The 26,544-nt window shown below is 38.7% G+C and overlaps 1 protein-coding gene across 1 annotated transcript in view; it reads left to right on the forward strand.

The window, feature by feature from the left end:
- Positions 1 to 26,544, forward strand: part of LOC115221406 (mRNA cap guanine-N7 methyltransferase) — a 43,701-nt gene that overhangs the window by 13,940 nt on the left and 3,217 nt on the right. Inside the window, exons 2-10 of the mRNA XM_029791586.2 lie at positions 1,571 to 1,809; positions 7,580 to 7,715; positions 12,562 to 12,693; positions 13,868 to 13,992; positions 15,198 to 15,379; positions 16,367 to 16,537; positions 17,709 to 17,826; positions 21,462 to 21,587; positions 24,257 to 24,290. Of these exons, the coding sequence (XP_029647446.1) occupies positions 1,571 to 1,809; positions 7,580 to 7,715; positions 12,562 to 12,693; positions 13,868 to 13,992; positions 15,198 to 15,379; positions 16,367 to 16,537; positions 17,709 to 17,826; positions 21,462 to 21,587; positions 24,257 to 24,290 (1,263 nt within the window). The remainder of the gene's footprint in view (positions 1 to 1,570; positions 1,810 to 7,579; positions 7,716 to 12,561; positions 12,694 to 13,867; positions 13,993 to 15,197; positions 15,380 to 16,366; positions 16,538 to 17,708; positions 17,827 to 21,461; positions 21,588 to 24,256; positions 24,291 to 26,544) is intronic.

Raw genomic sequence — 26,544 nt, forward strand, 5'->3', positions numbered from 1 at the left:
ACTGGTTGTCAAGAGGCGGTGGGGGGATTAGCACAGATACATACACCGATACGTGTGTATGTGTGTGTATATGTATATATATATGTATATATGACTGGTTTCTTTCAGTTTCTCTCTGCCAAATCCACTCATAAGGTTTTGCTTGGGCCACAGCTATAGCAGTAGACACTTGCCCAAGGTACCATACTGTGGGAGTGAACCTGGAACCATGTGGTTGGGAAGCAGACTTCTTCCCAACACAGCCATGCATATTTTTTTTGTACTTTTTAATAAAGAATAACCTGTTCTCAATTGCACTGCTACATCTGCTCGGAACTCTTAGCCATTACATCATTTTTGAGTCCATCTTGATGTAGTATATGGTAAAAATGCTTTCACATTGTTTATATTTACTATATAACAAACTGTGGAGGCGCAATGGCCTAGTGGTTAGGGCAGCGGACTCGCGGTCGCAGGATCGCGGTTTCGATTCCCAGACCGGGCGTTGTGTTTATTGAGCGAAAACACTTAAAAGTTGGACGAGGCTCCGGCAGGGGGTGGTGATCCCTACTGTACTCTTTCACCACTCTTTCTTCTGTTGGCCTGCTCACTTAGCCAGCGGGATGGCGTCATTCGAAGGCTAAAACAATGTGAACGCATTGTGACCAGCGATGTGTAACAACATCTGATGGTCTGGTTGGTCACGTGATATTATACAAACTAGGTATTGCCTCCGCTTATTACCCAGCCTACCAACTGTGTAATAACTCTTCCTCCAGTACCGCTGACCGTAGTCTCCTTTAGAGAGAATTAGAAATAATGATATTTCTATTTTTGAAAACCAGTGGATGTATTCTACTGAATTTAGGTAAATAATCCTTCGAACAGTTGGTTAGCAGTGATGCCTGCTGGGTTCGGCTACTCCACATTGATAAGAGGCAACCACCCCGAAACTAGTCTGTGGATGCCAGACCAGCAAAGGGAAGCTGCTGACCTCCCCTGTTCGAAGGTTATAATGGACACAGGTTTGTGTGTCACATAGCTAGTTAGAGGCAATGGCCTCTTGGAGCTGATCAACAACAGCATTCGTCCTATTTTTCTGGACTGCCGTGTTAGTTTGGCGATTACTATTAATATTCAGTACTGCTGCTGTAGTTTCCTTTAGAGAGAATTAGAAATAATGATATTTCTATCTCATTCATTCTACATCAAAGTTTCTTGACCATTTTGTTACCTCTGGACCTCTTTCATTTTACTGTTTTACTCCAAGCCATTCACTGTTAAAAAATTATATTATATTTTTCTGATTAAATATTAAGAACTGTATAAAAAAAAAATTCTTAAAATATTTAGTGTGTTGCAGAAGTATAATCAATTTTATGCAGAGAAATTTCCCTCATTTCTCTATATGTGATGTGCATTACATAGCCTGAGTATTAAGTTGAGGCGTAAGAATTTAGGAAGAACTATTTAAATTCGGTTTGAGAAATGTTGATACATAAACAGATGTGTTACAGATAAATTCAGCAATGGAGAAAGATATTGTTAAAATAGTTTGTTAAAATAGTATATATATAATTTTATATTGCAGAAAACACCTGCGAACAATCTTTCCAAGACGATCCTGAAAACGATGGAACGGGCGGTTTGGCCGAGGAAGCAAGTACAGAGGTGGGACAAGAGGTTTCCGCTACCGAGCAAGAGAGTTCTGGTGCTGAGCAGGCACTTCAAGAGGCAGGGGAAGCAGGTTCTGCAGAAAACGCCAAAGCTGATGCTGATTCTGTAGACAGCAAAGAGAAATCTGCAGACAATGACCTCAGTAAAGAAAAGGTAAGTCTGTTTCTTGGACTAAGCATGGTGGTTCTCTTTTCACATTTCTTAAGCGTTCTGTATTCACTGACATGCATTTTACTAGTTTTGTTCCTTTTAACTGAGGCAGTGCCCCCCAGCACTGCATTCGAGGGCTTTAGTGGAATGTATTAATCACAATTACTTTGTCAGTTATTTTATTAACCCTTTTGTGTCACTATATTTCCACTGAAATTCCCTGCTTTTGTGTCAATTAATTTTGAAAATAATAATTTTATTAAAATAATTTTGTCATTAAGCAGATCTTAAGAACAAGTTAACATCAAATATTGATGGAAGGATTTAGTTTAGCTCAATTTAAAACAGGAAATTTATATCATCGAACAAATGGTGAATTTGGTAGATGCAAACTTTGTGGGAGCCTGTCGCGTGCGTGTGTTTATCCCTGTTTTTTACTCACATCATCACTCAATTGAGGTTGGTTTGTTTACATCTCTGTAACTTAGTGGTTCAGTGAAAGAGGCTGATAAACTAAGTACTAGGCTTAAAAATATGAGCACCTGGATTTAGTGTTAGACTATAAACTTCAAAGCAGTGCCCCAGTACATCCACAGTCCAATGACCAAGAGGGGTTAAAGATAAAAGAAAGTAGGACAGTATGGTATTGCTACACCATATATGTAAATCTTTACACCATATATACTTGGTGATAGGTTGTACCTTTAGTTTGGGGTTGTCAAAGTAGGTATTTGCAGTTGACTTGCAGATAGGTTACACTACAATCTGGGGAATTAAATGTCCCTTTTTAGTGTAAATATAAATATTTGTTTAATATTATCAAATATTCACCTTTATTTCAAAACTTTACTTACAAATATTAGAATATTTTTGTGGAAGTAATTTTGTGAAAGCAGTCTAATTGATAAATCAACTCAACTACTGATATGCCACCGTCTACTTCAGATCCCTGTGATGTTGAGTGGATAGGTTGCACCCCTGGTTTTTATTGAAATTTTTGGTAAAAAAAAAAGCTCAGCAAATCCAGAAGTTTACACAGTAGATGTGTACATGCGCACAAACACATACTTTCATGCACAGCCTCTGTTAAACATTGGACATATGCAAAACCTGTGATAAGCCACCAAGGCATCACATCATCATCATTTTTATGAACACTTGCAAGAATCATATGATGAAATTGTTGAAGTGGATTTGCAATGGCTGGATGCCCTTCCTGCCACCGACACCTACTTGCTTCCACATAAGGCAATATTTCCCCATGGCCACACGTTTTCTTGGAAAATTGGGGTACCACTTGCATGAAGGTGACGTTCATTTATAACTATCACACATTGTCAAAGCAAGGTAACAGTGACACACACACGACAGGCTTCTTTCAGTTTCTGTCTACCATATCCTCTCACAAGGCTTTGCTCAATCTTAGGGCTATGGCTGAAGACTTTGCCCAAGGTGTCACACAGTAGGCTTGAACCTGGAACTATGTGGTTGGGAAGAAACTTTTTACCATAAAGCTACATCTGTGCACAGTCAGCATATATGATAAGGAGAATAACAACAACAATAATAGTAACAAGTGCTCTGATTGTGCTATTCGGCTGGGCTTAGTAGGAGATTAGATAAATTCCAACGGTTCATACAAATAGTCTGCAGAGTGTACACATATTAATTAGATAAACCAAGGCAGTCGAACTTGCTATATGTGTGTTGCAAATGAAGACAATGAAGTTCAGGCTATTTGGTCTGCTAGAAAATCCAAAGTGCATGATGATGGCTGGCAGGGATGAATCAATATTTTACTGATAGATCTTGGGGACAGGGCAAGGTAAGGGGGGGGGGCACATACTGATGGGTAGAATGACAGTGGTGGGTATTCTGGCGTAGGGCAGGTATAGGTGTGGCTCTGTGGTAAGAAGTTTTCTTTCCAACTGCATGGTTCTGGGTTCAGTCCTACTGTGTGGTATCTTGTGTGAGTGTCTTCTACCTATAGCCCTAGGTTGGCCAAAGCCATGTGAGTTGATTTGTTTGGCAGGAACTGAAAGAAGCCCACTGAAAATATATATATATATAATATATATATATATATATATATATATATATTGACTGAGGTATGGTGAACCAATCTAATCTGACAGTTTCTACAGCTGGATGCCCTTCCTAATGCCAACCACTCCGAGAGTGTAGTGGGTGCTTTTACATGCCACCGGCACGAGGGCCAGTTTGGTGGTACTGGCAACGGCCACGCCCAAATGGTGCTTTTTATGTGGTAGCAGCACAGTGTGCCACCAGCACATATATATATATATATATATAACAAGCAAAGTTGCTATTTCTAAAATCCCTTTAAGAGATGTAAGTAGCAACTCTAACTGAAAAGTAATGGTTGTTATCACGTCATGTGGTTGTTCTGCATAGAACAGTGTTACTACTCGTTTTAACCCCAGGAGGACACCTTCACCAGCTGTTTAACAACACAATATCTGTGTCCAATATATTGCAAACAAGGGAGAGAACAGCTCCCATCTAGTGGTGACAAGACCAATAGACCAGTTGGTTTCAGGGTCTCGCCCTTCTTCAGTACTGGTACACCTGTGTGCTAGAGATGGCAGTTGTTCATCCCATTTCGCAATATATAAGTAAATAAGCGACACAGAGCCACTGATCTTTATATATATATATATAAATTAATAAATAAAACATGCATATATACATAAATATATGTACGTACCTACCTCTACATGTATATATACACGCATATATGGGTACAGGACACCAAAAAAACGTCGAACACAATGAGAAACGAAAACATAAACACAAAACCAAGGAACTGGACATTTTTCTTAAACAACAAAAAAATAGAGTACAGGACAAATAACACAAGGAAAATTCCCCTTCTTCAGTTCACCTTCGAAACGCAGAGTAGATGAAACCATGGCGACTGAAGAAGGGGAATTTTCCTTGTTATTTGTCCTGTACTCTATTTTTTTGTTGTTTAAGAAAAATGTCCAGTTCCTTGGTTTTGTGTTTATGTTTTCGTTTCTCATTGTGTTCGACGTTTTTTTGGTGTCCTGTACCCATATATGTGTGTATATTATGCATATGTTTTTATTATTATATGACGGAACGCACGCATCCATTTCTAAGTAAGATTGTTCTTGATATATATATATATATATATATATATATATATATTTTTTAAGCACAGGCGTGGCTGTATGGTAAGAAGCTTGCTTCCCAACATTGTTCCTGATTCAGTCCTACTGTGTAACCCCTTGGGCAAGTATATCCTTCTATAGCCTTGGGTTCACCAGGGCTATGTAGTTCTTCCTCCAACCTGAGATCTATCAGAAAAATAGGGATTCGTCCCTCCTAATCAATTGCATTTGAGAACCACTGATGTAGCTCTTCTACAAAGAACCTTTCCCCTCCCCCATCTTACTCTAGCACCTCATCCCATTGCATAAAACTGCTCTGGCCCCTCTCTTGGGGTTTGTAATCTTGTGAGCTGCATGGCAAGCTTAATAATGCTGGTGGCTTGATAAAAGCATCCAACCCATTCTGTGAAGTGGCTGTTGTTTGTTAGGGTATCCAGCTATAGAAACCATGCCAAAGCATACATCAAGGCACAGTGTAATCCATACAGTCATTGGGCCCTCTCAAACCATACAACCCCTGCCATTGTAAGGTATCATTGTCATTCATTATCATCAACACTTAATGTCTGTTTTCCATGCTGGCATGGGTTGGAGGGCTTGACAGGAACTGGCAAGGTGAAGGTCTGCACCAGGTTCCATAGTCGTTTTTGGCTTGGTTTCTATGAGGGGGATGGCCTTCCTAACACCAACTTCTCCACAGAGTGTACTAGGTACTTTTTACATGGCACCAGCACCCACACCATGGCTTTATATGTGGCACTCTTGTTTTAGGATCTCAGTTCTGTTGAGTTGTGTGGGTCTCTTGCGTACAGCTATGCACCACATATCTTGGTCCTCTATCATCTCCTTTGTAAGGTTCAACACTTAGAGATTGGCCTTCAATACTTCGTCCCATATCTTCTTGGGTCTCCCTTTTCCACAGCTTCCCTCCCCACTTATTAGGCACCTTGGTTTTAGGATCTCAGTTCTGTTGTGGTGTGTAAGTCTTCTTGAGTACAGCTATGCACCACATATCTTGGTCCTTTATCATCTCCTTCATTATGTTCAACCCTTTGAGATTGGCCTTCCATACCTCGTCCCATATCTTCCTGGGTCTACCTTTTCCACAGCTTCCCTCACCACTTATTAAGCTTGTGCTTCTTTTGTCTTTTAGTGGTTTCAATCATTAGACTGTAGAGTTATTGTTAGGGGAACTGCTTTGAATTTTTAGTTGAATGTGTCAACCCTAGTACTTATTTTTCTTGTAAACCTGGTGCTTATTCTGTCCATATCTTAATGCTGAACTGCTAAGTTATGGGGACATAAACACACCACCTGCAGTTGTCAAGTTATGTTGGAGGACAACCATAGACACACAGATTTGGTATTAGAAAGGACATCCATTCATTAAAACCATGTACAACAGACATTGAAATCTGCTGCAGTTTTCTGCCTAGCCAGGTCATGTCAAACCGTCCGACCCATGTCAGCATTGAAAGCGGATGTTAAATGATGATGATGATGATGATTATATATATATATATATATATATATATATATATATATATATATATAAAAAATGTAAATTGGACATGGGCGATCATTTTATTCTTTCTTGTCTTGAGGTTCACAGCCAAACGGCTGGGTGGATTTGCGTGAAAAATGGCACACATGTGGAGATGGCTGCATAGATTGGAATGCGGTTTGTATTTTTTTCCTAGCCCCTATAATTACCAAGAAAATTAACTTTTTCTAATGGAATTACCCTGTTTGTTCTGCCATTAAAACAACCAGTTGCTCACACCGCTGGCATATACCATTTTGCTAGCAACAAGGGGAGTACAGGATGACAGCCAGCCAAAACTTTAGCTAGGCTGCCTCTCTTCTTTCACCTCTTTGGGGGGTTAATAATCTTCATCTTTAGTTACAGTTTCTGATTAAAACTTACATAATAGGCAGAATTGTCAGATTAAGATGGAAGGGTGGTTTGAGGGAGATTTGGCTGCTATTTCTACCAGGTGAATGTAGAGGTTTGAACTTAATTTTCACTCACATATTTGCATTTCAAAAATTTAACAATCTTTTCCATAAATCAGCTGTCATAAAAATTTACTACCATGACCTCACATTTTCTATGTATGTGTGTGTACCTTAAAAGACGTAATTAGACAGAGGTCCAGAAACAGACTACGTACAAATTCTTTCTTCACAACTCCTGAAGCTGTTTTCTGACAAGACTGTTTTCATACAGCTGGAGGCTCCAATTGAAACAGGGGACCCGAAATGATAAGGTTGAAAACCGCTGTTATAGATTATGCTTAACCGAAAATGATCACAGCCACATCATCCAAACAGACCAGGTGAGACCGGGCTTAGCTGCTAGTTATATTATCTATATACATGATGGGTTTCTCTCAATTTCTGTCTACCAAGTCCACTTGCAAGGCTTCGGTTGGCCTGAGACTATAGAAGACGATAACACTTGCCCATGGTGCCACACAGTGAGGCCGAACCTGGAACCATGTGGTTGGGAAGCAAGCTTCTTACCACACAGCCATTTGCTAATTTTAGAAATTCTCTTCAATATTCTTTCCTCTTACACTTTGCAATTGCTGAAAAGAACCTTCTCATTCTTCCAGACAGATGACTCAAAGGTGACCAAAACTGTTGCTCAACATTACAATGAACTGAGGGAGTCCGGCTTGGAAGCTCGTGGCAACAGTCGTATATTTTATCTCAGGAATTTCAACAACTGGATTAAAAGTGTTTTAATTGGTACTTACTAATTCCTTATATTTCTCTCTCCATTTTTAATCGGAAAAAAAAAAGAAAAAAAAAATATCGTAATTTACTTTCAAACCAACTAACTGTACATTTCACTGTTTTAACTCATGTTTTTTTTGTTTTTCTCTCTCTTTCTCTGCTTGCATTATTTGATGGAATATTTATTGTAACAATTGTTTTATACTTGGTTATCTTCCAACACAACTAATCTTTAGATCAGTGGTACTCAACCATTTTTTGTCTATAGACCCTTCCTTGTTTACTTGGGTAGATCCTCAAAGCCATTCAGTTTTTAAAAACATCCTAGTTTTATAATCAGATATCATTAGGAATTGTCTAAAAATAATTTGGTTCATTGAAGAAGTATAACCAAGAGTGAAGAGCATGACTCAGTGGTTAGAAGTGAAGGCACATGGCTCAGTGGTTAGAGAGGATTGGGCTCACAATTGTGAGGTTGTGAGTTTGATTCCTGGACCAAGCTGTGTTTTGTATTCTCAATCAAAATACTATTTCACGTTGCTGTGAAAATGAGTTGTGACGTCACTACCAATCTGTATTGGCCTTTGCCGTTCCCTTAGCTAACATCGATGGCATGGAGAGGGGAGGCTGGTATGTTTGGGTGACTGCTGGTCTTCCATAAACAACCTTGCCTGGACTTATGCCTTGGAGGGGAACTTTCTAGGTGCAGTCTTATGGTCATTCATGACCGAAGGGGGTCTTTACCCTTTTATAACCAATTTATTGTACATAAATTTTAACCATCTTATATGGACCCCCAAGGGCCATATAGACTCTGGTTGAGAACTACTGCTTTAGATTGTGAAGTAGAATTAAAGCCTGTTTGTTGTTTATTTTCTCTGTTAACAACTTCTCACATCTTGTTGAAAACTTTCTAAAAGCTATTAAAGTAATGTCCCTCCACCCAATTTAAAATGACTATATGTATATCATTTGTTGTGTGTGTTGGATTCTTTGGCTGCTGTGAGTGAAAACATACATGCTCTGTTGTTTTTTAGCCCCAAATTAGCCCTGATGTAGCAGATATATAATCGAAAGCATTCCAGATGTGCCCATCCCGTCATTTTCAAATATCCAGAGAGCTCAGAATCACATTATCCAATGTCCTTTACAAAGAGGATAATGAGTGATTTTAGGGAGATTTTGCAGTTATTTCTACCTGTTAAAGTGACCTTGTAAAAGCATCCTCATTGGTTTATATAGGCCATATAATTGCTTGTGGTTGATAGGCTGGAGCAAAAATGTAAAAAGCAGAATCGTTTGCGTGGAAAGCAAAACTGAGATATGATAGATTTTACATTTTGTCTTAAATGAATGAGTAGTGAGGACCATTTTGTCTTGTCATGTACACAGTACTTCCACTAGTGCCACGTTAAAATGCACCTCTGTAGAAACCAGGCTAAAAATAAAAAAAGATAAATGAGATGCGGTCTCCATCCTGTTTTAGAGGACAGTATTCCCAAGTCAGTTCCTATTCTGAATAAGAAGTGACTTTGACTACAAGAACTGGTTTGGTTCATGCCACCACAGAAAACCGATGATGATTAAATGTCTGTAGCAGTTTGAATACAATCTATTGAATAAAAAGAATACATGTTTTAAAAATAGTGAATCAGAAGAAATGAAATTTGAATGTTTTAAGGTAAATTTTAACCTTGAATTGTAGAATATCATTTCTTTCTATTTGGCATAATAAGCCTTTTCAATGTCAGTAGTTTTGTGGACAGCCTGGCCTTACTCGTACATAAATTGCATTCATGCTCATAAAAGAATAAAGTCAGGCCTTTATCCTCTCTATATATAAATGGCAAAATGTCTGTGTGTGTGTGTATCCTTTATACAAATCCACAATTTTTCAGTTAGAGGGCTCGCACTTTCTATGGTCATTCAAAACCGTCCAAGGGTGGTCGTGCACATCTTTACATTTCCCCAGTCACCCCGCAAAGCCATTAAAAAATCAATAGAAGTAACTTTTTAGTGAATTTTCTATCCAAAACCCAATCAAAAAGCCTGAAACTTGATACGCCAATTGAATGCCAGCTAGCTGTATGTGATTGGTCGGAGATTTGGACAGTACTCGCATGTATGTGCGCACGCACACAGCTGTATATGCATGCACTAGCACTATGATCCGGCAACGCCGGGTCATAGTGCTGGTTTATTAATGTTTGTACTGTGTTTGAGAAGACCTGTCAAGCCAAGTGAAACCATAGTCGTGGCCGATGCTGGTGCCATGTAGCAGGCACTTGTGCCGGTAGCATGTATAAAAGCACCCATCGAATGTTGGACCTCATGGAGGTGATAAGTGACTGACACCTTTGGTGATCGTAGTTGTGGCTGATGCTGGCTTCATGTAAATGGACCCGTGCCGGTGGCACATAAAATGCGCCCATTACACTTTTGAAGTGGTTGGTGTTAGGAAGGGCATCCAGTTGTAGAAACCATGCAGAAACAGATTGGAACCTGGTGCAGCTCTCTGACTAACCAGTTTCAGACCAACTGTCTAACTCATGCCTGCATGTAAAGTAGATACTAAATGATGATGTGACTACTCCCTCTTAGCCATCACATCCCAAATCTTTATTACATCTGCTACCCATAACCCTTGCATTTCTCTGTTAATCCATCATCATCATCCCTTGGACATTACTGTCTCAAGTCGTTGGTTTCCATGGTGTATAAGTGACTGAAATTACAATATTTGTCCTGAATGGGACACCAATCAGTTCCAAGGTCATGCATTCACAGCTGAGTGGACTAGAGCAACATTAACCCCCTTGGGACACTCTGGCTGATATCGAGCTGAAAGGACTTCAAGGCTGATCCATCGACCCAATGGAACAAATGTTGTGAATGGTTGGTTTTGAAGTGTAATAGTTAATCAGAGATCGTCTTCCAGTAGATGTTTTTCAATATTAAAAAAAAGAAAAAATTTGGTCTTTTTGGTTACACATACCAATACAACATGTGTCTCAGAAAGGGTTAACTGAAGTGTTTTGACCAAGAACACAGTGCACCACTTGGTCTCAAAATGAAAACCATGATCTTATAATCACGAGTGCAATGCCTTAACCACTGAACCATGTGTTTTTACTCTGTAATCCGTGTTGATCTGAAATTTCTTTAACCCTTTAGCATTTAAACTGGCCATATCCGGCCAAAAGTATTCTGCTTGTTTTATGTTCAAACTGACCAGGTCTGACCTCTTCACACCAACCCTACAATATTGTTTTAAAAATTAACAGCTACCTCATCAAAATCTCATAGCTACAAGATAATGCATGATTAGTTCAAAACAATGTGGATAAAAAAAGCATTAATTTGTGTAGAATAATGCAAACACTTTGCTTCCTAGCTTTCTTTCCCTCAACACTTGCAATAAAATAAGGCCTTTAAATCCATGAATCATGAGGTCCATAGGCAAAAAGTGGTTGAGTGGTATAAAACAATTGAATATACGCTATTGAAGTTGGGGTGTGCTTTTTATTCATTCAAATATCATTTGTCATGAGCCAATGCATATTAAATTCATTGTCATGCTAAACGAATTTTTATACTCATTGAAAGTTTTCTTCAATTTCTTGGACATGGAGGAGGGGACATACCACAAAAACTCATGTAATTTGTGCACCTGTAAAATTTGCACCTCAAAATTTTCAGAATTGTTGATATGGCCTGGGGGAAAAGGTTTTTGATCTAGTTGTATTTAGCATAAATTCACTTACTTATGATTAGATTTTATTAAATTTTCATTAAATAAAAATAATTTCTGTTTAACAGGTATTACACTAAACGCTATTAAATTACAAAGCATTTGTGTTGTTTATAATAAACTTTATTTTACATTTCTTGCCCACAAGAGATTATGTCCAAACTTTAGCAAACTGCTGTATGTCTTCTCAAATCATGATCACAAGAAAAGTTGTTGATAATTCTTATCAACAAAAACAAAGCTGATAAATAAGCACAGGTGTTATAAATTAAATTTAATACCAATAAACATCAGCTTGGATCACACTTTACTCACCTGACAGAGGAAAGTGACCAATCAAACTTATTATGCAAACAGAATTCTGATTGGTTGAAAGTGTCTTCTTGTTTCAAACTCTGATTTTCCGCCCATTCTTGTTGGAACCTTTGATATGGAATATTGAAATTTTAATCCCTTTCACATTTATAAAATGTCAGACAAACTTAAAAATTTGATATTACTGTTTTAGCTGGGAGACCTGATTGTTTGGTTAACACACTGAAATAGACATTAAAAATCGAAAGGAGTAAATAAACAGCTTTGCAAGTTTGATTCATTGTTTATTGAAGAAGAGAGGTGCAAAATTTAAGAAGTGACTTGTTTGGACATGTAAACATATGTTTATGAACTGATATGTGTGACTGTTACTCTGTTGCTTGAAATATGAGAGTAGAAAAAACAGCCAACAACTGATGAAGGGTCGTTCTTTATGTTGTTTGTCTTGTTTTCCATTTGTGTCTTTCGTTGTTCGAAAAAATAGTTCATATTCCATGTTTTTTTTTTTAATAAATTTTAAACTATCAAAATATATACATACATACAACCTTCGACAGAATAAGTCATATACACAACTTGAACAGCCACGCATATTGGTACATAAACATACGTTTACATGTACATACACATATACACACATGCAGACACAGCTACACAAATACATAAATACTCCATCCATACATAACACATATATATCATGAATTAACTGTTACTTTTTTCAGATGCAGATGATTTGTTTTATTTTTTATTTAAATATGACCTATTTATCCAATTTTCTTTCTTTTTTTCCAGGAGACACTTTACAGAAAGTCCAAAAAGAGAGAAGCTGTGATCATAAATATGTTGTACTCGACATGTGCTCAGGAAAGGGAGGGGACATGTTAAAATGGAAGAAAGGTCGAATCAGCAAATTAGTATGCGTTGGTAGGTTTTTATTTATACATTTTTATTCTATTCTTGTTTAACCTTTAGCATTTAATTTGGCCGTATCTGGCCCAAATATTCTTGTTGTTTCATGTTAAAACTGATCAGATGCAACCTCTCACACCTACCCTACAATGTCATTCTCAACATTGAAATCTTGAAGCCACAAAATTTATTCAAAGCAATGTGAATAAATAAACAATTCACTTGACAAAAAACTCTGAACACTAAAGGGTGCAGGAGTGGATGTGTGGTAAGTAGCTTGCTTACCAACCACATGGTTCTGGGTTCAGTCCCACTGCGTGGCACTTTGGGCAGGTGTCTTCTACTATAGCCTCGGGCCGACCAATGCCTTGTGAGTGGATTTGGTAGACGGAAACTGAAAGAAGCCCGTCATATATATGTATATATATATATATATATATGCATGTGTGTGTTTGTGTGTCTGTGCTTGTCCCCCCACAACATCTCTTAACAACCGATGCTGGTGTGTTTGCGTCCCCGTCACTTAGCGGTTCGGCAAAAGAGACTGATAGAATAAGTACTGGGCTTACAAAGAATAAGTCTTGGGGTCGATTTGCTCGATTAAAGGTGGTGCTCCAGCATGGCCGCAGTCAAATGACTGAAACATGTAAAAGAAAAAAAAATCCATTTATCTCTTCTAAACCTGGCTACAAAACATTTTTTTAATCTAACACTGCATTGCAAAAAAATATTGTCACGGATTTGTAATCAAAAATATGTGCATAAAATTGAAGTTCACACACACGCACGCACACACACACATTAAATGTGTCTCCTTAAAGATGTTTGATTTTCTTGAATTTTAATATCAATTTCAAAACTGATGTTTACCTTAATAGGTGCAGGCATGGCTTTTGTGGTTAAGAAGCTTGTTTCCCAACCATGTGGTTTTGGGTTCAGTCCTGCTGTGTGGCACCTCGGGCAATTGTTTTTTACTATAGCCCCTGGCTGACCAATGCCTTGTGAGTGAATTGGGTTGATGGAAACTATTTAGAAGCCCATTGGTATGTGTGTGTGTAGATATAAAACTAATTTCAACTGGGTTGTTAACTCTGGCGATTATGCTAACAATGAAATAAAAGGACTTGCTCACTCCATTCCATTTTCTTTTATTATTTATTGCTATTCTTTTACTAATTTAATTTTATAGATATAGCATCGACATCAGTCGAACAGAGTGAAGCAAGATTCAAAGATATAGTTGAACGGAACCAGAACAGTAAAAGAAGAGAACAAATTTTTGATGCCGAATTTATAACTGCTGATGTTAGCAAGGTGAGAACAAAACCTATTCCGAGTTTGATTATATTGTGTAACATGATTTTTGTCCTTGGGAAGCAACTGTTATTTCGTATTTGCTTACTCCTAGAAAGTATGAAAAAGGGCTAATATTTCCTTCAGGCTTTGCTTTTGTTATAATATTTATTGAAATCCCAAAGAATCCCTCTCAACACATGGTTATGATGCTCCCTCACTACTCCTGCTCATGATCAGAGACGCACATATTGTCAGCCACTGAGGGACATGCTCAGGTGATTAAGGTGAAGCAACTGACAAACAAATCTGGTATTGGGGCAGAATATTTGCTATAACAATATTTCTGCTTCAGCAACACAGCACTGAATCTCTGTGGAATGTTATGGCAAATAAGGCCAGTTTCAAAACATTGATGTTCAGGTCACAAGTAAAGTTTAAAGAGAATAGTCGTCATTTCTTTTGATTTCTAAATAGAAGGAAGTAGGAAATAACACTAACTGACCAAAGATTTAAAAAAAAACCCAGAAGTTACACACTGTTACACAAGGCACAGGAGTGGCTGTGTGGTAAGTAGCTTGCTTACCAACCACATGGTTCTGGGTTCAGTCCCACTGCGTGGCACCTTGGGCAAGTGTCTTCTACTATAGCCTCAGGCTGTCCAAAGCCTTGTGAGTGGATTTGGTAGATGGAAACTGAAAGAAGCCCGTCGTATATATGTAAATATATATGTGTGTGTGTGTTTGTGTGTCTTCCCCATCACTTGACAACCGATGTTGGTGTGTTTATGTCCCTGTCACTTAGCGGTTCGGCAAAAGAGACCGATAGAATAAGTACTAGGCTTACAAAGAATAAGTCCTGGGAGTCGATTTCCTCGACTAAAGGCGGTGCTCCAGCATGGCTGCAGTCAAATGACTGAAACAAGTAAAAGAGTAAAGAGTACTGTTACCTTGTTAGGTCTTATTGTTATTATCACCATGGCGTCAGTGCTCCTCCTGCTAAAATTGCAGCCTTGTGCCAAAATTTGGAACGAATATATATATAACTCATGTATTAATTCTAATAATAGCAATGGTTTCTGTTACTTAAATATAGTTTGTAATCTCAATGTTTTAGTCTCACTTTTAACCAAGTTTCAATGTTACTTTGCAGTTTTCTTTTTCCCCAATGTCTCTGAAGAAATAATATTTTGTTTTTGTTTTTTTCTCCCCATGTTTCTTTTAAAGCAAAGACTGAAAGACATGTATAAAGACCCATCGATCAGTTTCGACCTTGTTAGTTGTCAGTTTGCACTGCACTATTCCTTTGAAAGCTACTCTCAGGCCGATATGATGATGAAGAATGTTGCTGAATGTTTGCAGCCAGGTGGTTACTTCATTGGAACAACCCCTAACTCTTATGAACTTGTGTAAGTTGTTATTTTACACTTCCTTATTTTTCTCTCTATTCTGTGAACTTATATTGCATCATTGTCATATGTATATTTTTGTGTGTCAGTGTGTCCCTCTGAAAAAAAGTAAAAAAAAAAAAAAAAAAAAAAAAAAAAAGTAAACTCTGAAGAACAGTGCAGTAATTATTAAAACAAAGAGTTAATTTCTTGTCATGACAGTTCTGCAATGTATCTCCTCATTTTGTTGGGAGAAAAGCAACATATGTATGTATATCAATAATACTAAAACTCTAGGGATGTTTGTGTGTAGCCAAAATATCTCAGAAATAGTAAATTTTATTTTAATTTTTTTTTACATATTTATTTTCATGTGTCCATTTCAAGCGCTACCTACTGGAAAATTGGACCTCCCCCATTTGCTGGTTAAGTCATGTCAGGCATTGTTTTATCCTCTGGTCCAGGGGAGATAATCCGTCTTTATTATCATTTTTATACATTAGCCGTCAAATCTCGATATCTCAGCGTTTCCCCACATTCACGTTCTAGAAAGTTTAATCTTTTTGTTTTTGTATAGTCTGACAAACTGTCCCCCAAGGCTGTGGGTTTTGTGGATAAGAAAATAAAAATAGTAATAAATGGCTGTGTGGCTAAGAAGCTTGCTTTGTAACCACGTGGTTCCAGGTTCAGTCCCACTGTGTGTCACCTTGGTCAAACCTCAGGTTGACAATGTTTTGTGTGTGAGTTTGGTAGACAAAACCTGTGGAAGCCTGCTGCTTGCTTGTGTGTGTGTTTGTCTCCTATCACCACTTGACAACTCTGAAGTGTTTGGTAAAAGACCCTGGTGGAATAAGTGCCAGACTTAAAGAATAAAGATAAGTCCTGGGGGGTTTGTTCAGCTAAAAGCAGTTGAAAGGCCCTGCCCCGAGCATGGCTGTAGTCCAGTGACTGAAACTAGTAAAAGATAGACATTATCATCACTTGTTTTCCCTTGTTTTTGTTTTTCAGAAATCGCTTAAGAAAAAGTGAAACCAATTCTTTTGGAAATGATGTTTACAAAGTGGAATTTTTGAGTGAAGACAAGGATAATCTGCCATTATTTGGGTCTCAGTATTCCTTTCAACTGGAGGGTGTAGTTGACTGCCCTGAGTTTTTGGTATATTTTCCTGCATTGGTGAAGTAAGTCGAGATTTTACTGTTCTCTTTTACTTGAGTTTCTAGCATAAAACAGGAACTCTGAAAATGTATGTTATCGGTAACTACATTGTTGGTACATAACTGTATAATTGTTTTGCATATTCTAAAATGTGTGAAGTACAGTTCTGTTTTGTGATCAAAACTATTCCAGCTAAAGATATTTCTTCTATTTAACCCTTTAGCATTGAGATTATCCTGTCAAATGTAATGCTTATTTATTCACATTGTTTTGAATTAATCCTGTATTATCTCGTAGCATTGAGATTTTGATGATGTGATTGCATAATTTTTGATTGAGATTGTAGGGTAGGTGTGAGAAGCCAGATTTAGCCTGATAGACTATCATCATCATCATCGTTTAACGTCCGCTTTCCATGCTAGCATGGGTTGGACAATTTGACTGAGGTCTGGCGAACCAGGTGGCTGCACCGGACTCCAATCTGATTTGGCAGAGTTTCTACAGCTGGATGCCCTTCCTAACGCCAACCACTCTGAGAGTGTAGTGGGTGCTTTTACGTGCCACTGGCACAAGGGCCAGTCAGGCGGTATTGGCAACAGCCATGCTCAAATGGTGCTTTTTATGTGCCACCTGCACAGTAGCCAGTCCAGCGGCACTGGCAACGACCTCGCTTGAATGTTTTTTCACATGTCACCAGCACAAGTGCCAGTAAGGCGATGCAGGTAACGATCACGCTCGAATGGTGCTTTTCTATGTGCCATCGGCACGGAGGCCAGCTTGTTGCTCTGGCAACGATCGCACTCGTGTTTAAATGTTAAAGGGTTAAACATATTATAGGTTAAAAAAATAATTTAGGGTTAAATAGTAATGCTTTTTCAAGTGTGCCTAATCCATAGCTAAGACTTTTGTCTCAGTTGAATACTGTTTATTTGCTGTTTTAGTTATCAATGTGGCAAACATATAAACACATGATAACCTCAGTTTTCTGTAACACAAGAAGCTTGATTTAAAGGCCAAAGTTGTTATTTGTCTCAGAGAAGCACAACTGAGTTCATGAGAGGGGACTTCCAAATGAGTCCTCCAACAAGTCTGTTGACTCTGGTAGCTTTAAGCTTTCTGTATAACTTCTATGTTGTCTTCTGAAAATGATTTGTATTCCTATATTACATTTTACTGTATGATTTTATTTCCTAGGTTAGCTGAAAAGTATGACATGAAATTGGTAGAGAAGCAGTCGTTTTCAGATTACTTCAAAAGGCATCACAAGACAAGTGAAAACCGTACCCTCCTTGGACGCATGCAAGCTTTAGAGGTACAAGAGCCTTATTTTCATTATTTTATACATACGTGCATACATATTTGTACCATCATTAACATTGTTTCAACATCCACTTTTCCATGCACAACTTAGATAAAATTTGTTAAGGCAAATTTTCTATGGCTGGGATGCTCTTCCCATCACCAACCCAACCCAACCTGTTTCCAAGCATGGTAATATTTCTCCATGGTCAGACATGCCCTTCATGCAAGAGCCTGGCTAGCAAAGTATTCAAATAACAGTGTAAACACCACTCCTTTCACTCAACCAAAGAATGATTGGTTATATGAGGTGGGGTACTGAAAAGTTCCTGGTTTTAAAGGTGTCGTGAAAGGCCTGGTTGGAGGCCCAACCTTCTAAGTTCTTTTACAGGGTTTAGAAAAACTGAAGGACCGCTACAATAAATGTGGTGAATCTGAGAGGGGAATGGGTTGAATAAAATCATAATTAACTAATCCTCTTGTATTTTCTTTTACCCAAAGCCAGGAACTTTTACTCTCTTGTTTCAGTCATTTGACTGTGGCCATGCTGGATATTTCTATATATATGAAGGGGTACTGAAAAGTTCCTGGCTTTAAAGGTATTGTAAAAGGCCTGGTTGGAGGCCTAAACTTCCGTGTTCTTCTACAGGGCTTAGGAAAAATGAAGGACCACTGCAATAAATGTGAATCTGAAAGAGGAATGTGTTCAATAAAATCATAATTCACTGATCCTCTTGTATTTTCTTTTACCCAAAGCAAGGAACTTTTCACCCCCCCCCGTGCCGTACACTCAAGCTACTTATTTTAGAAGCACTTTGCAGATACAAAGCATGTATGTGGTTGTATAGTAAAATGCTTGCTTCCCAACCACATGGTTCTGGGTTCAATCTTGTTGTGTGGCACCTTGTACAAGCATTTTTTACTACAGCCTTGGGCTGACCAAATCCTTGTCAGTGGATTTGGTAGACGGAAACTGAAAGAAGCCCATCGTGTGTGTGTGTGTGTATATATATTTATTATTATATATATATATATACAGTTGTGGCCAAAATGTTCAGAATGGCATTGTTTTCGTTAGAAAAGTAGGTATATATATATATAGAGTGTTAAACTAAATCAAACTAAGACTTACCTCTCATTGTTCTATGTGAATAATGTCTGGATGTTCTGGTACCATTGGTTAATTTGATTGACAAAACTGAGATGTAAATAACAGCCACTTTGATTATCCATTTCAAATTCTGCTTGAGACTGACACACTTCAATAATCAGTAAATAGTCACACGCACTTTTCCCATTTTATTCTTACTGTTAACCGTCCTCGCAAACCCCTTTGTATCTATGACGGGCATGAAAATCCAGTGATACTCACGGTTGGTGAATTTTTTAATAAAAATATGAAGCTGGTTTATCAATTCAAAAATTGATATCCATGAAATAATCACACTTTCTGATTTTTTGATATTAAAATCCTTCCTGACGAATGTCTTTGTAATCCAGAAAAATATCATAACCATTGGTCTAGCCATCTGGCTGTGAAGAGGAAACGGACAAACAGGCGGACATAACACCTATTATAGTAAGATAGCAAATCTGCCCATCTGCGATGGAAAATAAAGGGCTGGTATTGCAAATCTAAACCCTCTAAATTCACAAACTATGCGGGTGCGGAGGGGTCACTCCTCGTGGCCAGAATTTTAACAAAAAAAATGAAAGGTGATCTATTAATATAAAACTCAACATCCACTAAATAATCATAGTTTTTCACATTTTTTTCACTTAAAACCTTCCTGATTACCTCGTTTATAATCCTGAAAAACGTCGTGACCATTGGTCCAGTTGTTGGACTGTGAAGAAGGAACTAATGGACATAACGCCCATTATAGTAAGATACACTCACACACACAGGGTGTGATGGGTAAATTGTCGCCATTTTATACTTTTAATTTCGCGTATGCGCATTGTTTTTGATTTTTGTCAACTACACAGTATAGTAGGGTCAGTTGGGCACTGTCACATCACTCTGCCAAAAATTTGGAAATGACATGCAATACTGTTTGGCATTCACGCTGCAAGTGAATTTTTATGCCGACAGTCATAAAAATCCTATGAACACCTGGTGTTTGGAGTGGTTACTAGTGATGGCCGAGTTACGCCTCCATTCATCTTCCTGCATGGCCTCAGACTCAACTCAGAGGCCTACATCAAGTGGCTGGAAGAGATAGTACTGCACTGGGTCGAGGATGGCTGCTGGAAGGTCCTGTGTCTTGCAGCAGGACTCAGCACCATGCCACAGAAGCAGGAGAACCCAGTTATGGCTCTCAGACAGTTTCTGCAACCACATCACCCCTAGCATCTGGCCACCTAACTCACCAACCTGCAACCCCCCTTGATTATTATGTGTGGGTGCAATTGAGCGAGAGACCAACAAAACTCCTTGTAACACCAAAGATGAAGTGAAGGCAAGAATTAAGGCAGCATTCACAAACTTAAGCAAAGAGACTATCCAGATGAGTTGCAGGAGATTCCGAAGTCATCTGGAGGTCGTGGTTGAAACCAATGACAATTTTATTGAATAAATTTACTCTAGTATTTCAAGATATTTTTATGTAATTTTGGTAAATATATGTTAAAAGTTGGTTTAATCGCTCTTCATCAAACTCAACTGGACAGCAGCCAGAACTGTGTCTTTGATGCCAAAATTTCCATTTCTGAACTTGGCATACCAATCATGAGCGGTTCTTTCAGCTATAGCACCCTCTCTATACACAGCACAAATGTTGCGAGCAGCTTTTGCAACCTTAGAACCTTGATTAAAGGCAAAAAGGTGTCAAAAATGCTCGTTTTTTCATAACTTGACATTCCATTTTAATGATCTGAAAATAAACAAAAATTAACTAAAATTAACTGGAAAAAAAAAACAAAATAGATTCCAAAATGATACAAGAATAGAATTCTCGAAGAAAATAGATTTCAAAATTTAAAAACACAATAAATTCCAAAATTAAAAAAAAACGGCTGGAACTTAGTTGCCAACCCAATATATATAAATATATATATATACATAAATATATGGTTCTACCCCTGCATGCATGGAAGATGGACATTAAATGATGATGATAATATATATGTCATTATTTTAGCATCCACTTTTTCCATGCTTGCATGGAAATATTGAGTCTTGTCTTGGTTTCTGTCTACCATATCCACACACAAGGCTTTGTTCGGTTCAAGGCTATATTAGAAGACACTTGCCCAAGGTGCCATGCAGTGGGACTGAACCCAGATCCTTAAGGCTGGGAAGCAATCATCTTAGTACACAGCCATGCTTGTGCGTATACGTGTGTGTATAATATATGTATATATAAATGAATGTACAATATGTAAATTACGAACATCTACCCTAACTGGATGCAACACAGTAAACAAACCATTGGAAAGTCAGCTGGTAAAATAAAGAAGTGGTATTGAACCAGTGCGTGTGTTTAATTTTTACTGGCATAGTGACCCTTCCTGGTTGCAACAAAATGTGTTGTGAGTCGTTTGCATTTCCATTGATTTGGCATTGCTTTTTGCTTTCTATTCTTTCTCTTTTCTCTTATGTGGTTAATTATTCTAATATATATTACCATGTCAAATTAATTTTAGCCTTATCCTGCTGAAAATTACGGCAAATTAATTAGTTCCAATGAAAAAGATTACGCATTTGCCAAAGAAGCGTTGGATAAGGACTTACCTAACCAGCAACAATCGAACAGGCGTCCTGTCAAAGTTGTAAGTTTTCTCTCTTTTTTTAAAAACTTATGTTTGTTTGTTTATCTCTTTTTCTCTAATCTTCCTTTTTTTTTTTTTTTTTTTGCTGTCTTAACATTGATGTTGCTCAATTTGTTTCCTGTAACTTCTTGCGAGTTTGCTTTCTTCTTTTTCTTTCTTTTTACTTGTTTGTCATTTTGACTGCGGCCATGCTGGAGCACCGCCTTTAATCGAGCAACTCGACCCCGGGACTTATTCTTTGTAAGCCCAGTACTTATTCTATCGGTCTTTTTTGCCGAACCGCTAAGTGATGGGGACATAAACACACCAGCATCGGTTGTCAAGCAATGCTAGGGGGACAAACACAGACACAAACATACACGCACATACATATACATATATACGACGGGCTTTTTTCAGTTTCCGTCTACCAAATCCACCCACAAGGCTTTGGTCGGCCCGAGGCTACAGTAGAAGACACTTGCCCAAGGTGTCACGCAGTGGTACTGAACCCGGAACCATGTGGTTGGTAAACAAGCTACTTACCACACAGCATTTGTCAGATTACTCTGTCAAATGTAACACTTATTTATTCATATTGCTTTGAATTAATCATGCGTTATCTTGTAGCTTCAAGATTTTCATGGTGTGATTGTTTATTTTTATGTGGAGTTGCAATGGCCCAGTGGTTAGGGCAGTGGACTCGCAGTCGGAGGATCGCGGTTTCGATTCCCAGACTGGGCGTTGTGTGTGTTTATTGAGCGCAAACACCTAAAAGCTCCACGAGGCTCTGGCAGGGGGTGATGGCGACCCCTGTTGTACTCTTTCGCCACAACTTTCTCTCACTGTCTCTTCCTGTTTCGTGAGTAACGCTGCGATGGACTGGCGCCCAGTCCAGCTGGGGGGAACACATACGCCACAGAAACCGGGAAACCGCGCCCATGAGCCTGGCTAGGCTTGAAAAGGGTGAGAAGAGAAGAGATTGTTTATTTTTATAGAGACATTTTAGGGTAGTCATGAGAGACTGGAGCTGCCCTTTTTGAACATAAAACAGGTGGAATATTTGAGCTGGATTTGGTTGGTTTAAATGATAAAGGGATTAGTGGATGTATTGCAGTAATGAGTAAACTATAAACCATAGGATTATCTGAATGGTGTGCCAGTGAAAAGTTCCCATGAATCTTTTCTTGAGCTGTTTGGTGATGGTCCATGTCTCACATGGCCTGCTTCTCAGAAAAGATTGTCTATACCTGATGTTGTCAAGCAAATCTGTTGGGTTGTCAAGTAGCAGTGGAGGACAAACTCAATGACAGACACACATGGTTTTCATCAATGAAATTCTTTCACAAAGCTTTGGTTGGCCTGAGACTCTCATACAGGAGTTTTGTGTGTGTGTGTGTGTGTATATATATATATATATATATATATCACGTGACCGACCAGACTATCAGATGTTGCTACACATCGCTGGTCACAATGCGCTTCACATTGTTTTAGCTTTTGAATGACGCCACCCCGCTGGCTAAGCAAGCAGGGCAACAGAAGAAAGAGTGAGAGAAAGAGTGGTGAAAGAGTACAGCAGGAATCACTCCCCCCCTGCCGGAGCCTTGTGGTGCTTTTAGGTGTTTTCTCTCAATAAACACTCACAACTCCCAGTCTAGGAATCGAAACCGCAATCCTACGACTGCAAAACCTCTGCTCTAACCACTGGGCCATTGCACCTCGACATATATATATATATATATATATATATATATGTATATATATATATTTGGCAATTTTTGTTTTCTATTCTATTAATTCTTACTGAACAATGAAGAACTTCTTCTTTGTGTTTATTGATCCTGTGCATCTTCCATGTACAAAGACCATGTTTTTTTGTTAATCTCTCTATGATTTCACTGCACCTCTTGTGTCTCCATTAGCTTCCACTACCCAGTTTTGGTTCCTAGGATTAAGGCATTTCATGTTTGGGAGAGGAATGAGGTTCATTTCATAATCTTGGGTGAGGCGTGGGGTTCATATTATTTCATTTTTCCACCCTGAAATAACTCTGAATGCTTGTGAATATTATGAATCAAAAGATTCTTCCTTTGCAAAATTTTGATATACATCAACTGGGCTTTTCTTTGTATGTCACATTTGAATGACTTGATGAAATAATGTAATTATAAATATCATCATCGTTTAACGTCCGTTTTCCATGCTAGCATGGGTTGGACGGTTCAACTGGGGTCTGGGAAGCCAGAAGGCTGCACCAGGCCCAATCTGATCTGGCAGTGTTTCTACAGCTGGATGCCCTTCCTAACGCCAACCACTCCGTGAGTGTTGTGGGTGCTTTTTAACGTGCTGCCTGCACAGGTGCCAGGCGAGGCTGGCAACGGCCACGATCGGATTGGTGCATTTTATGTGCCACCAGCACGGAAGCCAGTCAAGGCGGCGCTGGCATCAGCCACGATTCAGATGGTGCGTTTTATGTGCTACCGGCATGGAACTTGCCACCTTCTAAATATATATATGAACTAATTTATTCTTGAAATCATGTAATTCTAAATATATATATATGAACTAATTTATTCTTGAAATCATGTAATTCTAAATATATATATATGAACTAATTTATTCTTGAAATCATGTAATTCTAAATATATATATATGAACTAATTTATTCTTCCTGTTTTAACTTTCAGGGTACCTTGTCAGAACCTGAATGGAAAGCTATCAGTAAGTATTTTGAATTTGCTGCTCTCTATTATTTTTACTTGTTATATTTCTAAAGGAAAAAAATATCCCCTAAGATATTTTAGTTCATGTACATATCTAACCATCCTATAACCCTGCCCTGCCACCCCTCCTGATTTAATGTGTATCCTTTCCTGGTCATTGCTCTGGCTCCCCATCACTACCATCTTTTCTTCTTTTTAGCTACTCCAACCCACCCTTGTATAATCTAATGTGGGGTAGCCATGTATCTTCTTTAACCCTTTTGTTACCAACCCGGCTGAAACCGGCTCTGGCTCTGTAGTACAAATGTCTTGTTTTCATAAGTTTTGAATTAAAATCTTCCACCAAACCTTAGTCCCAATTTATGTTCCCAACACTAGCTTAATGATGACTAAGTTATTTTACAAAATTCTTTGTTATATATAAAATAATTGAAAGAGACACAGAGCATCCCAAAATAAATACGGTAACGAAAGGGTTAAAGCAAGACAACAGTTCTTGTCCCTCTATCATACTTTAATTCCCCCCTCCCAACAGCTGGTAAATAGCCTCCTCTCCCTCTTCTCACCCTACCCCCTTGTTCTGTTCTTGTTTTTTACCCCCTATCTTGCAAGTTACTTGGCAACCTCACAAGAGCCGATGGCAATATAAAATGCACCCAGTACAGTCTGCAAAGTGGTTGGTGTTAGGAAGGGCATTCACCTGTAGAAACCAAACCAAAGCTGACATTGGAGTTTGATGTAGCCCTGCACTTCATCAGATTATGCCAAGCTGTCCAATCCAGGTCAGCCTGGAAAAAGGACATTGATTGATGATAATGATGATCAGATTGGATGGTTAAACAAAAAAACCGAAAATTTTTGTATAGAAGGCGCAGGAGTGGCTGTGTGGTAAGTAGCTTGTTTACCAACCACATGGTCCCGGGTTCAGTCCCACTGCGTGGCACCTTGGGCAAGTGTCTTCTACTATAGCCTCGGGCCGACCAAAGCCTTGTGAGTGGATTTGGTAGACGGAAACTGAAAGAAGCCCGTCGTATATATATATATATATATATATATATATGTGTGTGTGTGTGTGTGTGTGTGTGTGTGTGTATGTCTGTGTTTGTCCCCCTAGCATTGCTTGACAACTGATGCTGGTGTGTTTACGTCCCCGTCACTTAGCGGTTCGGCAAAAGAGACCGATAGAATAAGTACTGGGCTTACAAAAGAATAAGTCCCGGGGTCGAGTTGCTCAATTAAAGGCAGTACTCCAGCATGGCCACAGTCAAATGACTGAAACAAGTAAAAGAGTAAAGAGTAAGGCATCTGTGGTGGGATTCTAAAAAAAGCCATTCGTTCTAGTATTGGGTCAGTTTATATCACTGATTCAACAACACTGTTATAATGTAAGACGAATAATATTGTTATAAATGAATGAAGAATAAACATTGCAACAATTCCAAACCCCGGTGCAAAATGGCAAACTGTAACTTCTATTGTCCACGATGCCAAATGAACTGTCTGTATCACAGTAAGCGTGCTAAGGTGAAAAGAGTAAATCGACAACAACGAGTTGATGTATATATAATGCCAACTGATAATCAATAAGGTGTTCCCTTGGATGAATCGAACATAAGCTTAAACAATCATCATCATCATCATTTAACGTCCGCTTTCCATGCTAGCATGGGTTGGACGGTTCAACTGGGGTCTGGGAAGCCTGAAGGCTGCACCAAGCCAGTCAAATCTGGCAGTGTTCCTACAGCTGGATGCCCTTCCTAACGCCAACCACTCCGTGAGTGTAGTGGGTGGTTTTTATGTGCCACCGACACAGGTGCCAGACGAGGCTGGCAAACAGCCACGATCGGATGGTGCTTTTTACATGCCACGGGAGTGAAAAACATCACGTCCATTGATTTGGTGACATGGAATAACCAATATTTTGTGTTGAGACAACTAGAGTTGTCTCAATAACCACTTACTATTTTACTATTTTATTTGTTTCTGTCATTTGACTGCGGCCATGCTGGAGCACCGCCTTTAGTCGAGCAAATCGACCCCGAGACTTATTCTTTGTAAGCCCAGTACTTATTCTATCGGTCTCTTTTGCCGAACAGCTAAGTATCGGGGACTTAAACACACCAGCATCGGTTGTCAAGCAATGCTAGGGGGACAAACACAGACACACAAACACACACACGCACATATATATATATATACATATATACGACGGGCTTCTTTCAGTTTCCGTCTACCAAATCCACTCACAAGGC

The sequence above is a fragment of the Octopus sinensis genome, linkage group LG18 (genome assembly GCF_006345805.1).
Source record: "Octopus sinensis linkage group LG18, ASM634580v1, whole genome shotgun sequence".
NCBI classification, from domain to species: Eukaryota; Metazoa; Mollusca; class Cephalopoda; order Octopoda; family Octopodidae; genus Octopus; species Octopus sinensis.